Genomic DNA, 16,640 nt, shown 5'->3' on the forward strand with positions numbered 1-16,640 from the left:
AACTCGTTGTTCCAGTCCCTGTTGCACTGGAAGTCCAAGTGTGGACTTGGAATTAAATAATAAGTACCCTTCATTTGAAACCAAAGAATCATCAGTTACAGAATATATAAAAAGGCCTACGTGGAGTCTTGTTTGTATTGCTACAAAGGTCAGTCATCACATATAAGATAGAAATAAAGAGAGTAGTCTTGGGGCCAGCCATTGAGGTTGAGAGAAGTCACTTATCTGAAAGGAGATAAACTGAGTTTTCTCAACTTGGTGTCCTGGAATTTTTCAGATAAAGACTTAGAAAGGGTCTGTCTGCTCTGCCTGGCTATGGAATGTTTCATTAATGAAAAGTACTTTGGGGAAAATAAACCCCCCAAAGCTGTGAAACTACATTGGGTAGTATATGTTACAACCCCATCACTGTGGGGTCAAATGTATAAGGTTCTTGAAGCTCAAGACTCTTCTGTTACTACATAGCTGACCACAGAAAAACGAACATACTACCTGACTGCCGATTCTCCCAACATCTTAGAAGAATGGATCAAAGTACTACAGAATGTTCTTAAAATACAGGCTGCCAGCCCACTCTTCATAAAGTCTGAAATCAAGCCAACCATGAAAGGATTACTTACAAAGGTAGAAAAATTCTTCTTCCCCCAACCTGCTTTATTCCATATTTCTTAATAACAATAGCCAGATAAGAATGGCCCTACAATAAAACAAATACAAGTAAAACAGACATGTGTTAGCTTCCTCAGTACTTTACAATGTGAACAATCCAGAAGGACTACCAACTCACCTACTTGGGGCAATTTGTTTTTTTCTAGTTACTTGATTTGATTTGGTTTTTGGTTTTGTCTTTGTCTTTTTAAGTCATTAGTTCCTGTGTTGAGCTCTCCATTTGCACTTCAGTGGTGTCCTAGTTCAGCGTATGTTTCAGTAGCTAATTTACCAATCTGATTTCAGTGGAGTGCTCTCTTTTTCTGTGTTTACTCACTGTGACAGATTATTTCCTTAGCTTCCATTAATTTAGGCCTGATTCAAAGTCACATGAAAAACACTGGCCTTAGGAGATTTTTATGCCCTTAATGGAGTTATGAAGTTTTAATTTTTTGTCTAGCAATTGGGAAAAGAATTTGAACCAAGGCGTTTATTCCCAGTATTGCCAAAGTTCAGAGATGGTGAAAACTAGTCTGTATTTCTCTGGCCGTGCTTGTTCCTAATGTTCTGTAATTACAGGTGAAACATGGATATTCCAAAAGAGTTTGGTGTACCCTAGTTGGAAAAATTCTGTATTATTTCCGTAATCAAGAAGACAAGGTAGGTCCCTTACTTGTTTCTTCAATGAATGTAGACTTTAAACAGTAACTTACAGCTTTTTTAAGGTACAATTGCCCTAGGCATTGTGCACAGATTGTCAGCTTGGAAGGTTCATATCTAATTGCTACTAATCCAGGGCACACCCTTCAGTCTCCTTCTACAGGACATGATACATGTTCTGCATCTCATCTCAGCTGAAGGGGGACACTGATTTGCTGACAGTTCAGGTGTCCCTTTCTGACAGGCATGAGACTCATTAGAAAAGTCCTAGCTGCCATGTACTTCTGGAAGGAGGTCCTTTCTAATATATGTTTGCAGGGGGCAGTGACTGCAGGTTTGAAGAATTTAAATCTTCTTTTTATCCCTCAGTTGACTTCCAAATCCTGCTCTTTGGTATGTCACTGTACCTCCATAGTGCTGCAAGAGCTAGGACACTGGCTAGCCATAATTTTCACCTGTCCCTTTGCTCCCAAGGCATTGTATTTTGTCAAGAAACATCTTTTTAATGGAGGTGGATGAGAAACAAGATTTTGGAACAGTCCACTGAGCCATTATAACTAACAGTTAAAAAAATACCCAGAAAATTTCATTTTTTTTACTTCTGTCCTAAGCAAATTATAACAATGGAGCCAGTAATTAATAATTTTTATGTAGAGCTAGTTATTCCCTTTTTCATCTTTTCCATTTCTAGCCATTTTTAAACATTCAACTAAACCTTATTTCAAGAACTACATGAAAAAGATAGCAGTAACCATCTATTAAAACATTTTATTTACATTAAAACAATGTAATACAGAATTCAGGAATCACCTGACTAGAGTATCAATCTCTAGCTCATCCTAAAGAGACATTAAAATTAACTTGCAATTTTTCCTATGGATAAATCTCTGAATTTACACATTTTTACCATTGAAGATTTTGGAATTATAGCATGCTCTTTAGAAGCATTTAAGAATTTTGCTGGATTCTTGTGAATTTCCCTCACATTTGGTGGAAGTTTTGCTGCCCTTTTAAAGTAAAATTGAAACTAATTTGCTAACTTGTAATAAAATAAGGATTTAGCTTTTGTAAGCAGAATATGTATGAAGAATTTCCAAATCTAGTTCATTTCTAATGTTCAACAATTTGCTAATTAAGAACATACTTTCTGTAGCTGAATGTGTCTGTGCAGAAATAAATTACGCAATCTGCAGTGGTTAATAGAGTAATGGAGTCCATTTAAAAGGCTTCCTTTCAAAATGGAATTCAAATTAAAAAATGAGCCATGTTTTAGTTATACTTGGTGAAGAAATCAATCTTGACTACTTACATGTGAAATGACATCTTTTGCTTCTCAGAATCTTATCTTGTTCAAAAAGTTGAATGCTTCAGAAGCACTACAGAAAATACAAATCACCACATGTGTCTTTAATCCTCACTAGTGAAGGCACTGGAGCAAAGGGCCACCACTATGTGATGTTTTCTTCAAATGACAGTATTATTAACAGCTCGTTGTATTAAATCACTATCCAAGAATCCCACCCCAGATTGAGTAAAACTTACCAGCTACTCTCCAGTATGGTATTTTCAATTTTTAAAGAATATTTTTGGGAAGCCTCATCTACTTTTCACTGGCGCTGTGATTTCAAGACAACTTACTTCAGTAACCAAAGCTGCTTCACTCCACCATTAAATAACATTCTTTTGAACATCCTCATGTCTGAATGGCTAGAGAAAGAACAGTGGGGCTGTGAGAAAGGAGGGAGCTTTGCATAAAGTAGCCAGGAAGACTGTCAGCCTCTGTCAGTACTGTTACCCAGTTGTGAAGATTTCATGCTGTATTTATGTTCGTAGTGGCTTCCTGTTGTTAATGGCTATGAAATAATTACTTCTGTGAGAATTTCCACTTGAATGACTTTTTTATGTAAAACATTTCCTGATAAATGATGCAAACTACATAAACAACTTAACATGGAAGTACTGTGATCTATCAGACTGGAGAATTAAACCAACTGAAGGTCTACCACACAAAAAATTTACCTTCTGAATTTGTAGCACGAACAAAACAGATACATCAATAATACATTAATTACTGCACTCTGAAATAACAAGATCATAATTGAAGTTCTAGGCTTGATGCAGGGAATTTTTGCTTGGAACCAGATCTGCAAACTCTGAAGAATGACTTCTCTCACCCTAACAGACATTTATTGCATTACTTATGTACAGAGGCAGAAAAAGAATTTTTGAAAATCTCACCTTCAGATTTTGGCACATGTCATTCTCCTTTTGCTTTCTGCAATAGATGGCATATATGACATTCCTTGGCAAGACTGAAAATGAACAAATACAAATAAGTATTGATGGTAGTTCATGTTTTTCGGTTTTTTTGCAGAATAAGAAAAAATTGTGTATAATAATAAATACAATAACATATAATATAAAATCAGGGTGCACTGAAGTGAGTATTACCTCTCTCACCACTTGTGATATTTACTTTTAGTTTCCTCTTGGCCAAATCAAGCTTTTTGAGGCAAAGGTTGAAGAAGTTGATAGATCCTGTGATTCTGATGAAGATTATGAAGCTAGTGGTCGCAGTTTATTATCAACCCATTACACTGTTGTTATCCACCCCAAAGACCAAGGACCCACCTATCTTCTTATTGGATCCAAACATGAGAAGGTAGTAAATGGACATTTGTATTGAGTTTCAGTCACACATTTATGGGTATGGTGCTGTGATATGAATATTTCTTGAGGAGGAAGAAGGGGACCTACAAGTCATCTGGCTTGTAGTTTGATATAACAAGCAAGGAGAAGGTTCTGCTTTTTTAACATTGATCAGAAATTGTCTGCAAATCAGTGCTGTTGTGGGTAAACCTTGTTAAAATAGACAAAAATAAGCAGGCTTGCCTATATAAGTAGATGGTGCTGAATATCATATATGCTGTAACTGGAGAATTTTGCTCACATACACCAACTTGTAGATAGACCTGTAGCTGACCTTCCTGAGAGTTTTTAGGGTGCTTGTATCCATTGTCACTGAAAAGATTAACAGTAGCAAAGACTGCCCTACTTCAGTGAAGGAGCAATGAGGGGTGTGGTTAAAACCATTTTTATTATCATTGCTTCGTTGTTCTCAAGTAATCTTGTAGACCTTGTTTTGCTTTCTGACCTTATCCCCAGGTTAGCGGGATCTGGCAGTGATAAAAAGACACTTATGTAAGATTTTGGAAGAGGAAAGGAAGAATGCTCTGATAATTAGATATGATTTCTGAGGGTAAAAACTTATGAAGAGTGCCCTGTCCAATCTTCCTTGCTTAATGTTTGTAACATAGAGACCATGAATACATATGTATTCAACCAAAGGCAAACTCCTTTGGGCTTCAAAAGGAGCACATGATAGTGTTTGAACTTGAGAGCAAAATCCTGACAAAGCAGCTCCTTCCAACATGGAATGAGGGAACTGCTGTGTTTTTCTGCTTTAGGACACATGGCTTTATCATCTGACAGTTGCAGCTGGAAGTACCAGTGTAAATGTTGGATCTGAGTTTGAACAACTTCTTTGCAAATTATTAAATGTGGAAGGAGATGCCAGTAAGTTTGTTTTCATTTCAACATCCTAATCTTCCAGTGCTTTTTTATTGAATGTACTTATGTCTTGAACTAATTGCCCAACCTATATATTTTATCCTTTTAGCTTCTCAGATTTGGAGACATCCTACCCTTTGCCATAGTAAAGAAGGAATTACTTCCCCTCTTACAACATTGCCATCAGAAGCCTTGCAAACCGAAGCAATTAAATTATTCAAGGTAAAACCATAGCAGATGCCTTTTTTATTAACTGACTATTTTAGCTAAAGAATGGCTATAAGCTGGCTTACTAGGAATGTTCAACAGATAAGAAAAAAGCAAAGAGAAGTTTACTTTTATCTTTAGTGGAGGTAACTAATGGACAGCAGCAGAATGGCCTCATATTATCGCGACAAAGACTATCACTTCCAATGTAAAGAGATCACTTTTGGTTGTGAGGAGCAGTTTAGGCTTCAACTTCTGGATTTCCTACTTATTTGGTAAGTTATTGATAAATTGCAAGTTACTAGAAAAATCCATGGCCATCATGAATGATAAAATTTTGTCTTGAAGTTCATAGCTCCAAAGAATGTACCAGCTTTGAGAATTGACGGATCTCTTCATTCAGAAAACTGTAGCTGAAATACTGTTGCTTTAATTAAATTCTGGAGGAAAAAAATACTAGGCGAAAGTTTTGTCATAGATACATGTAAATCATCTGGGAGACATTTTAATAACCAGAAGAAAAAGCAAAATTTAAGTTTAAGCATGTTATAGAGTACTTCAAATTGAGATAGAAAACAGACATTGTACTGCTCTTTTTAATAAAAAGAAAATATTTTCCTATGAAGTAGCTATTCTTAAAAGATGGATCAGATATTCAGTAATACAAATGGAGAAAATATTCCAGAGCAAAATTATTAAAAGTGTTTCACAACATTTTTTTGAATCCACTTTTAAAGATTTTTATACACCTTTAAAAATATACATATGTATATCTCCCAGGAGTAGTGAAAAGGCCTTTTGACTAGGAGACACATAACAGATCATAACTGCTGAACCATAGCTAGTTTCTTGAAAAATTTTGTCTGCCGCTAAGACCTTACATCTTTCCCAGTTAAAGGCCAGGAAGGTGAGAGTATTATGCTGCAATGCCTTTAACCTTCTTTCAGGCTATAAAGTCTATTTCAGAGACAAAATAAAATTTTGCTGTTCCTTTTTCTGTATGTCGTGAAAGAAGTTACAAGTTGGAAGGCATGGAGCTTGGATAAATGAATTTTCTCCACAAAACTTGAACAAGTCTAAAGACCAAATTCCCTGAAACATCAAATATCTGGGGAATTCTAATGTAATGGTTCAGATCTAGAAAGGAATTCAAGACAAGCATTGTATGTTTAGTCATGGCCACTTGTAGGCAAACTTCCAGATGGTTTCTCTGAAATGTTTGAAACACTTTAAAGAAGTACCTCCATCTTACTTTCTGCAATCCTGCAGCATGAAAGTTTAAAAGGAAATGTACCTATTTGATGAAAACAAATGTACATTTATTTGTAAATCACTTTCAGACCTAGTTCAAATCACAGACACTTACCTAAAATAAATAAATAAGAGATTACTTGTATGAGGTTTACTGAAACTTCATATAAATCAGTTTAAAAGTCAGAAAGGGAATTTATTTAGAAACAAATCAAGTCACGTTTTGGTTATTCAATTGCTGATAAAAATTAGTCTGTGTCAAAATCCACATATTTTCACATAGACTGGAAATAGATCAGGCTTCCATCCATTTCTTGTAATTTTCCTTATATCCCTTGAAAATTCCATCAGCTATTATACAGAGTAAATGCAATGAGTGCTGCATATACTTTCTTCTAATACACCACAATAAATGCTTAACACATGGCTTTCCTGAGACGGTACAGGGGATAGGAAAGGTCATACTTACCCACAGTAAAAATACCAGGGAAAGCCAAGATGTAAATCAATGACTCTGAGTTATGCTTTTCTTATCTGTGTATATTCTGCAGTGTTGTGCTACTCGCACAAGCATTTTACATTATCTGCCATTGAGAGCTGTAGACTTTGCATTTCCAAGTCCTTTAAAGGGTCAGCTTTGTCCAGCATGTCCTTAAACTTGCATACCACTACATCTGTTGCAACTCCTGTTAATAGTTCACTCCATTAGATGCAGAGTGAAAAGCATGGGTTCTAGGAGGTGTTTTCGTCTTAAGTCTCACTACATAGCTTTTTACCCCTTTTTTGCAGAACCAGTGGGGTTTCTTTAGTCTACTGGTAGACTTACTGTGACTTCAATTAAAGCACACTTTTGTTATACAGAACATCTTAAAGATTTGTTGGAGCTTTTTGTATGTAAACTCACTTGCTTATTATTTTATATCTAGACCTGCCAGTTGTTTATAAATGCTGCAGTTGACTCTCCTGCCATTGATTACCATGTATCTTTGGCCCAAAGTGCTTTGCAGATCTGCCTCACACATCCTGAACTTCAAAATGAGATCTGTTGCCAGCTTATTAAACAGACTAGACGTCGACATCCACAAAACCAGACAGGACCAATACAGGTAACCCAGGATTTATTTTAATGGTATCGATTTCAGCAGCAATAAAGGAACTACACAGACTTCTTAGAATGGTAAAGAGGCTATGCTCTTCTGTAGTATTTGTTTACTTAAACTTGGATAAAAAGCTGAGCTAATATCTTAATTACTGCTGTGTCTTCCTGAAACAAAGCTGATGCTATCCTCCAACAAATTACCTGTATCTAGTGGTAGAGTATATCTCTGCCTGTGCTGTTTTTAAAGACTGGACATAAAATGGGCTGTCTTCAAGTTAAGTGTTAAGTAAGACATCATGTATGAAACCTTTTCCTTAATTGTCTTTTACCACTTCTTTCCTAAGAGGTGCTGCATCAGGAAGCTTGGTGGGCTAAATCACATAGCTTAACAGCATGAGTGTGAAGAGAAGCTGCAGTGCCATGTTGTGGAATTTCAGATATGCTCAGGGCTTCTGATAGATATCACCTCTTGTATGCCATGCTGCATGCACCCTGCATGCTAGGTTATAAATGCATACTTAAAATTCTTTACTTTGTCCACTGCTGGCTGTTCACTGATATCCAGATATGTAACAATGAAATGAACTGAAATTGAAAGGAAAGCCAATATTAAAGAGTTTGCATAAAATTAACAGAACTAGAACAATTGTGCTTATGGTGGAGCAATATCTACGGAACTAGGAGATGGATCAGAAAATGTTACCATATTAAGGCTTCTGTAATAGTCATGTTTTTCTCTTGCCACAGAAAGTAGAACGTGACCAACAGACATACCTAGTATCTAGAAACAGCCTGTAATCCAATATGTGGTGAGACACTGGAACAGGTTGCCCAGAGAAGCTGTGGATGTCCCATTTCTGGAAGTGTTCAAGGCCAGGTTGAATTGAGCTTGGAGCAGCCTGGTCTAGGGGAAGGTGTCCCTGCCTATGGCAGGGGTTTTGGAACAATATTATTTTTAAGATCCCTTCCAACCCAAGCCATTCTGTTATTCAATCACAAAACATTCACAAAGTTTTTATAGCAGACATAGCACATTCATGTCAATTAACACACTGAAGTTATGTATGGAATTTAAACTTATTATAATCCTTCTTTGGTACTCTTCTTACCACTGGCAAGGCCTTCCCTCTGATGCTGATAACTATATTGTTGCTATCATAACACACTGGAATGATTTTTAAGAGCTAACACATTCAGTAAAATGTTTTCAGCCTTACACTAAGCTTTTTTAAGTCCTAAATTCATTCTGTAGTTTTCTACCCTTACTTGTGCTGTGGTGTATACCTTCAATGGAACTATCCTCCATCAAAGTACAGATATTTGATGATAGGGAATATCTGTGCCTGTGCTGTCAAATTTCTATTTAATACCAGGCAAGTCAGATAAATCAAGATGGAGAAACACCATTTTTTAAATTTCAATATGAAGCATTGATTGTGAGAAAAGTAGTTGCAATATTAGTAAGTGTATATCCAGGGTACATGAGAGCAATCTGTATTAAGTGAAGCCTGTGGATACATATTGAGCAACAACAATATACCAAATTATTGAATAATTGTTTTTTTCAATAGTTACTGTCTACTTGGTAGGAGGAAAATGTCTTATGTGTTGCTTCGTCATATATGTAACAGGAGAGCTGAATTCAAATTTCACAGGCTTCTCATTTCATAGTGCTTGGCCTTGCAGCCTTAGTATTTTTTCCTGTGTATTAAGTTTTTTATACAAACTGAGCTGCTTTCCCATTTCCAGCCCCAAAAGAAACTTGCTATACACAAGTAAATAGAAAGAGAGCCTTGGCCTTTCAATGAGGTGACATGCTTATTTAGTCAGCTTTTTCTCTGTGTTTTGTTTTTTTCATTCCTATTTCAGCAGTCTCGACTTGGCACAGTAAGCCGCACTGCTGGCCAGCAGCCACAGCAGGAAGTTTTACATTGTAAGATGTTTAAAACAGTGAATGTATTCCTTTTGTTCAGGGATTGCAGCTCTTGGCTCTCTGCGTTGGACTCTTTCTGCCCCAGCACCCATTCCTTTGGCTTCTTAAACTTCATTTAAAGAAGAATGCAGATTCCAGGTGTGCCTAAATATTATTACCCAGCTTGTCAACTAGTCCTTCTGAAGTACCTTATTTTCAGTCTTTCCTGTATCAGATTTTTGACATACATTTTAAAATTAATTTGAGTAGAATTGCTACTAAAATATAGTACGTGTTAATTATATGCATCACTTGGGAAAGTTACCCCTTTTTTTTCAAAAAATACTCTGCAGTGGAACTCTTGACTGTATGCTGCAAAACCATGAAAACCAAAATATGATAGTTATTACACAACACACCCTGAGCCATGTTCATCTTTGGCACAGTTCTGCTGGCCTTGGTAGACTAATTCTCTTTCTAATTCCACATGCAAAAAATGTGTTGGAAATCTCACAGCGTGAAATCTGAGTGCTCCTCCCATCTGGCATCCCCAGAGAGATTTACTCACAGTTTACTATCCTTTCAATCAGTCCCCAAGAATTGCCTTACTTCTTTTTTTGTCACAGGACTGAGTTTGGGAAATATGCAATCTATTGTCAGCGATGTGTAGAACGTACCCAGCAGAACGGAGACCGAGAAGCAAGACCTTCCAGGATGGAAATCCTTTCCACTCTTCTTAGAAATCCCTACCACCATTCACTGCCCTTTAGTATTCCAGTTCATTTCATGAATGGCATATATCAGGTAAAGTCATGTAGACCACAAAACCTGAGCTCTCCCAACCTCTGGCTGTTAGCATATACGTGAAGTATTATATCAGGAAGAGAATTGTAAATGTTAAGGTAAACCTGGTTCAAGTTTCATCTTGTGCCAGTGCTAGCAATGGCAGGCACAAGGTACTTGTGATCTGATTTGACCAACGAAGAGTAAAGGTTTGGGGGAAAATCTTTAAGAGAAAATAAAAAAAGGAAAAACCTCTTAAGAATGAAAAATACCAAAGTTCTGTTTCTTATTTAACCTGACCACCAGCTGAATGAATTAGACTGAAGGAAAGGGAAAGGTATTAAATTCCACTTCCTTTCATCAGACATCTTGGAAGTTAAATCAGTGAAGGCCTGGAAGCACAGCTGTAACTCCCATTATCAGTCATGAAGGATAACCATATTTGTTACAGAACAAACATAGCTTCGTTCTTAACTCTTGTGGGACTTCATTAGTCAAAGCCTGTAGGAAACTTTTCACAGGCTTCCATGCATGCTGCTTCACATCCTGGTTTGTGTTTCCAACTGTGAGAGATGGCTGAAAAAATTTTTTTAACAATTCGTAGTATTCTTAGACAGAAAGCAAGTTTTTATATGAAATCAAGGCTATATCAAATGAACTTTTCATTTCAGGTCACAGAAGAACTCTGCTTTTTTTCACCACTAAGTTTCTTAATTGCTTACTGCTTCCTGCTTGCCCAGTAAAACAGAAAAAACCCAACATGTGTTTAAATCAACCTAAAAGGTTTCAAAATTGAAGTTTGGAGAAGAAAAGGAGTAATTGCTCATTAGTTATTTACTGGTCAAAATTGTATAGTTCCAAGGGCTAAGAAAATTGTAACTAAATTGTAACTAATTGTAAAAATTGTAACCACATTTGTAAAAATTGTAATTAAATTACTAATGTCTAGAAATTACTAATTTTGTAAAAATTGTAATTAATTTAACTAAAATTGTAACTAATCGTAACTAAATTACTTTAATGGAATTGGCAACTAAGCAATTATAGATGTATTGAAAACTCCTGTATTCATCTCTGCAGCAGATTTTTATTTTAATGCCAGCCACTGAGAAGTACAAAACAGAAGTCCAAGATCGATTTTCAAGACATTTTTTATCAAGAGTAAAATTTTTTCACCAAGTCAAATACAGGAAAACACCCTCAATACAGATTTAAGTGAACATCAGCAACTGGTATTTATATAAAAGCCATTTGCAATCTCTTGCTCTAATGCTTCAATACTAGTAACAACGGACAAAAATTCATATTGGGGGAAGTAAAACTTAGAAGGCTCTGTATATTACTGACCTATGTATTGCTGACAAAGCAACATTTGTAAAATATTTTGAATTTGCCAGAATAGATCTGCCATCTAATATCCCTCTGAAGTTGCACATGATGAAAAATTATTAACTGATCTCATTTGTTTCATCACTGTATTGAAAAGTGGAAAAAATCATAGTCTTCTTAATTTTTCAAGTGGTATTTGTCACAAAAAGCGCAGATACTAGACTGATACCTGTTACATACATTTTGTAACAGAAATTCAAGTGTACAAGTGCAAAGAAACCACTATAAACAAAGAAAATAAACCCAAAAATATTACTTTTGGAAGCATTTTGGTAGTGAATTTGATCTGGTAAACAAAGTAAGATAAGGTACAATCTGCTGAGAAGTTAATAATTTTTAGGTAGAGTAAAATTCCACTAAATTGATTTGCCATGTGGAAATCTTTTCCAGATCCTTTCTGGAAATTTTTAATTTTCAATGAGTTTCAGTAAGTTATTCACAGAGGATAGAATGGGTCCTACAATCCCAATGTTATTGTAGAGGTATTATTTTTCAAAATTTTCAGTTTATGGAAAGGGAGGTATATGAGCTTGATAGCAAAATCCTTTTTGGCTACTTTTTTAGGTTGTTGGGTTTGATGCCTCTACCACAGTGGAGGAATTTCTGAACACTCTGAACCAAGATACAGGGATGAGGAAACCAGCTCAGTCAGGATTTGCACTGTTTTCTGATGATCCCTCTGGCAAGGATATAGAGCACTGTCTTCAAGGAAACATCAAGGTAAACAAAAGCCTTTAATGAGCTCTGCGTGTAAAAAATCGAAGTATCTTCATTTGACAAAGCTCTCCTCAGGAAATGTAAAAGAAAATATTTTTCAAGCTGAAAACTGTCTTTAGCTTTTTTCTCTTAATGTGAAAGATTTTTTTTAAATCACTTTTTTAATTGCTTAAATTCATTCAGTTAACTATACTTAAAAGCTAATAGGACATTGATATTATTCAGAGAAGTAAGAGGTGAGTTAAAAAAAAGTAAGCTGTTACTAATCACAGATCTTTAAAACTAAAAAGCAATTGGAGTCTAACATGGATTTAGAGATTTCAGTTAACATTTCTGATTTAGCTCCAGAAGATGACCATGTGAGGTCCAAGAAGACATTGATACTGGAATGGAGATCCTGGGGAAGGAAAAGAAGAAAGGGCTCTTTATCTAAATACAGAATAATTTTAGGATTCAGTTTAAGAAATTTCCAATGAAAGGCTTGTCATTGTTCTAAATTTTAGTTTCCTCTATTGCTAGAATTAAATTCTTTGCAGTAAAGAGTGAAAAAATGCAATATAATCTGTGCTTTAATAAGGTATATTTTTTCAAGCCTTTTAGCAACTAATGAATAATGAATATTTTGTACTTCTACCAAAGTAGTCTTTTGCACCCTTTGGCCAGCGTTCACAGCTGCACTTTTGAGTTACAAGGTGTGATATAACCTGGCCTTAGTGACAAACAAACAGTTTGTCATCACAATCAGCCTTCTTCTTGTACCAGAAAAATTACCATCTGGAAAGCAAAATTCCTAAAAGATGTACTTATTTTCTAGGTAACTGAAACTTTAGAAGCTACTCACATTACTGCTTCCATGAAGGCTCTTTTATGAAGGAACAGTGACATGAGGTCCAGCAGGGCTCCTATAACCTTTGTTTCATGTCCTCCCCATGTGCCCACCTACCCTCCTGCACTGCTCGTTGTGAACCACTTTTGTTGTGTTTTATAACAAACTTCATACCAGCTTTATGGTAGTTACTGGAAAGGACCTGAAAAATTCAGGCATGCAGCAGAAAGAGAAGGCAGAGATCAAAGGCATTTGATTAATTATATAACAACTCACTGTGTATATAATTACACATTCACTGGCTTCTGCTAAATCAAGTACCTGACCTTTCCAAATAAGCATGTTAGGGCTCGCTTCCAATGTAGTATGAGTGTTGCAGGATAAGCAAACAACAAAAATGTTAATTATTAAATGCTCCAACTAAGAAATGCAAGTGAAGTTAACTTCAGTAAGCTTAAAAATTCAAGCTATGTATGTTTCTGATATGTAATAGGTAGAGGATATTAAAATAAGTTGACAATTTCTATTCAAAGGTGTTTTCAAATAGGAAGACATGGCAAAGTCCATTTTGTATTGCTTTCCTTCTAGATCTGTGACATTATTTCAAAATGGGAGCAAGCCTCCAAAGAACAACACCCTGGGAAATGTGAAGGCACAAGGACTGTACGCCTTACTTACAAAAATAGGTTTGTTTAGCAAGTATAATATCTCTGCCTTGTCCCCAGATTTGTTTTTTAGTTTCTGCAATTTCTTCATCTGAAAAATATTGGCTGACTCAAAGCTTGCAACAAAAATAGTAAATGGGTGTAACTGGAGAATTTTTTTTAACATAGTTCATTTTTTCTAGTCCTTAAGAGATGAGCAGAACTGAGAAAAAAAAAAAGCCATAACTGAAATCAGAGGACTGAAATTAAATACTTGTCGAGTACTTGAAGTGCAAGTGTTGTTCTGCTAATGTGTTTTGACGCTGACATAAACATGTCACATTCAGAGCAGATACTGCTAATCCTCAGGGCTAATGCATTTTCCTGTCTTCTTTATTTAATAACTTTCTGTCTTTTCTATAGGCTTTATTTTTCAGTTCAAGTTCATGGGGAGACAGAGAGAGAGAAGCTGCTGTTAGTATATCAGACAAATGATCAAATAGTCAATGGACTTTTCCCAGTAAACAAAGAATTAGCGATGGAATTAACAGCTCTTTTAGCCCAGGTAATCTTTATGCACGAGTGACTCACACAGCAGTTTTACAGGTTAAATACTTTAATAAGCAAACTGGTCTAGGATTGCTTGACCTCCACCTTTTATATATGATAGTGCAGGAAACAGACTGGGCTGGAATCTTTGTGTAAGGCAAATCTGGATTTCAAGTGGAAATGCTTTATAGCATAGGCTGCTGGGCCATCACTATGGATAAAACGTGCTTTACCTCTTACACAGTCAGGCCTTCTTGGATTAAATATCATGTAATCATGTACCATTTATTCATTCACTATTCCTTAAATGGTTTCTGCAAGTTAATACTCCAAAGTAACAGCTGTTAATGAAAGTCTAAGACTCCTTTACTAGACATGGTCTTGATAAGATCTGTGTTATATTTAAAAAATTAAAAGTTCAAAGGAAGGTTATTAAGAAAGTTACTTGATGTTGTTATTCAATAAATGTAAACTGATTTGTGTTAGCTGGAGACCTAGCAATCTCAGAGCAGAACTAGTATTATATTTGTATAATTTATATTTGATGTTTAACTTTTTTCCATGGGAAATAGAAAATAAGAAGATTACTTGCATAACTTTTATACTGGTGAAAAATTAATTGACAAACTGGTTTTCATCTTATACTTGGTAATACAGATTGAAAGACAGTTCATAATATCCGGCTAGAAAATTACTCTGGAGTAACAAAAAATTTTCTTATGGACATCCCATTAGGTAGAGATTGGAGATTTTGAACGGCCTTTCTCAACTCCAGCAGGGCAAGTTACTTCCCAGTCCAAGTCCAACCAAACATTAAAACAAGTTTTGGAGAGATTCTACCCTAAGAGATACAGGCAAGGTTGTTCAGAGGAACAACTAAGGTGAGATGTATTTTGTGATTCATATTCTCTAAAAATCTAGGAGTGAAACAAGGAAGTTTTAAATTGTCATTGGGTACAATTTACTCTTGTGCTATATTTGCCTAAACCTGTGTTTGAAACTCATTTTCTTGCTAAACTGAAGAACCCGTTTCCTCTGCATGTTTCTAATCTAAAAAAAAAGGACCATCATTAAGCACACATTCCAGCAAAAGCTGTACCAGTTACTACACAGCATTACAAAACCCAGTGATTTTGAAATTCTTATTTTTTTTTTCAGCAAATCTAAATTAAGTCTGTGCACAGACTAAAGAGTTACTGAAAGTAAAGGACATGAGGATCTGACCTGTTTGCTATTCTAATGTGCAATCTCTGGCAGCCAGTCAGATTGGCAATATGTTAACTTAGTGGACTTGCTAGTAAGGTATCACTTAATTTACAATGAATAACCTTCAAGTCATTTGAATCAGTGCCTTCTAACATGAAAACGAGCGAAACAGTGTCATAAATTATCCAAAGTCAGTGATACAGCACTTTTGAAGTCCAGCAAACATCACAGAAATGTTTTCCTCATTCTTCAGTACAGAGCTGAGAAAACTGAAAGCTATTATCATATGCACATAGTAACATTATTACATTCTCAGAAGACAACGTGGGCATTCAAATGTATATGCATAACAAAGAGAAATTTATGCAATTCATTTCAAAGAACAAATTGTAAGAGGTCCTGGATTAGACTAACTCATTGAGGATAAGTCAGATATCTGTTGAACTGTTCAAGCAGTCCCTAAACTACCAGTTGGCAGAGCTGGAAGTCTGTGGCAGGGAAAGAATCACTCTATACCTGCCCTGTTGCTTGTATTCTTTTGCCAAGGGTGCAATGCTGATCAGAAGCAGCCTTTTTGGTAGCAGTGCACTGAAAAAAACCAAAAAAAAACAAACCCAAAGATATCTTCCACATCTGCTACTAGGTAGATACATGCTAAGCTGGATGGATTTTTGGAATGACAACTGACATAGCTGTTCAGTACTGATAAAGGTAGATTGATTCTCTGTAGAGACACATTAAAAGCTGTCCCAGACTTTTTCCCTTTATGCTGCAACTGCTACATCAATATTTAATCATAACGTTACAGAAATTAGAAGATACTTCATAACGTTCATGTGCATTAAAATATTAAATGACACTTTGGATTTATTTAATACTGTATAAGTGATAGTTGTTGTATTAACTTAAATTATCATTTTAACAAATGCATTATTTTTTTGCTCATTAAACTCGCTATGGGGAAGCATTTAAATTCCTTTCAATAACTAAATTACATACTTCATTTGAACAGACAGCTTTGTCAGCGATTGTCTACAAGATGGATGGCTCTCCGGGGGCACAGTGCTGCAGACTGTGTGCGCATTTATCTCACCGTAGCCAGGAAATGGTCTTTCTTTGGTGCCAAACTGTTTGCAGCAAAAGTAAGAAACTTTACTGAGTTCGAGTGGTGGGGTTTTT

General features: G+C 35.8%; 1 protein-coding gene across 1 annotated transcript in view; it reads left to right on the top strand.

Moving 5' to 3' along the window:
- The window catches only part of PLEKHH2 (pleckstrin homology, MyTH4 and FERM domain containing H2), a 53,370-nt gene that overhangs the window by 31,573 nt on the left and 5,157 nt on the right, over positions 1-16,640 (top strand). Inside the window, exons 14-26 of the mRNA XM_027641700.1 lie at positions 466-624; positions 1,228-1,308; positions 3,791-3,970; positions 4,776-4,884; positions 4,988-5,100; positions 7,263-7,442; positions 9,409-9,506; positions 9,974-10,151; positions 12,084-12,239; positions 13,651-13,748; positions 14,130-14,271; positions 14,991-15,136; positions 16,474-16,603. Coding sequence (XP_027497501.1) covers positions 466-624; positions 1,228-1,308; positions 3,791-3,970; positions 4,776-4,884; positions 4,988-5,100; positions 7,263-7,442; positions 9,409-9,506; positions 9,974-10,151; positions 12,084-12,239; positions 13,651-13,748; positions 14,130-14,271; positions 14,991-15,136; positions 16,474-16,603 — 1,770 coding nt within the window. The remainder of the gene's footprint in view (positions 1-465; positions 625-1,227; positions 1,309-3,790; positions 3,971-4,775; positions 4,885-4,987; positions 5,101-7,262; positions 7,443-9,408; positions 9,507-9,973; positions 10,152-12,083; positions 12,240-13,650; positions 13,749-14,129; positions 14,272-14,990; positions 15,137-16,473; positions 16,604-16,640) is intronic.

The sequence above is a fragment of the Corapipo altera genome, unplaced genomic scaffold, assembly GCF_003945725.1.
Source record: "Corapipo altera isolate COAL_440 unplaced genomic scaffold, ASM394572v1 48b, whole genome shotgun sequence".
NCBI classification, from domain to species: domain Eukaryota; kingdom Metazoa; phylum Chordata; class Aves; order Passeriformes; family Pipridae; genus Corapipo; species Corapipo altera.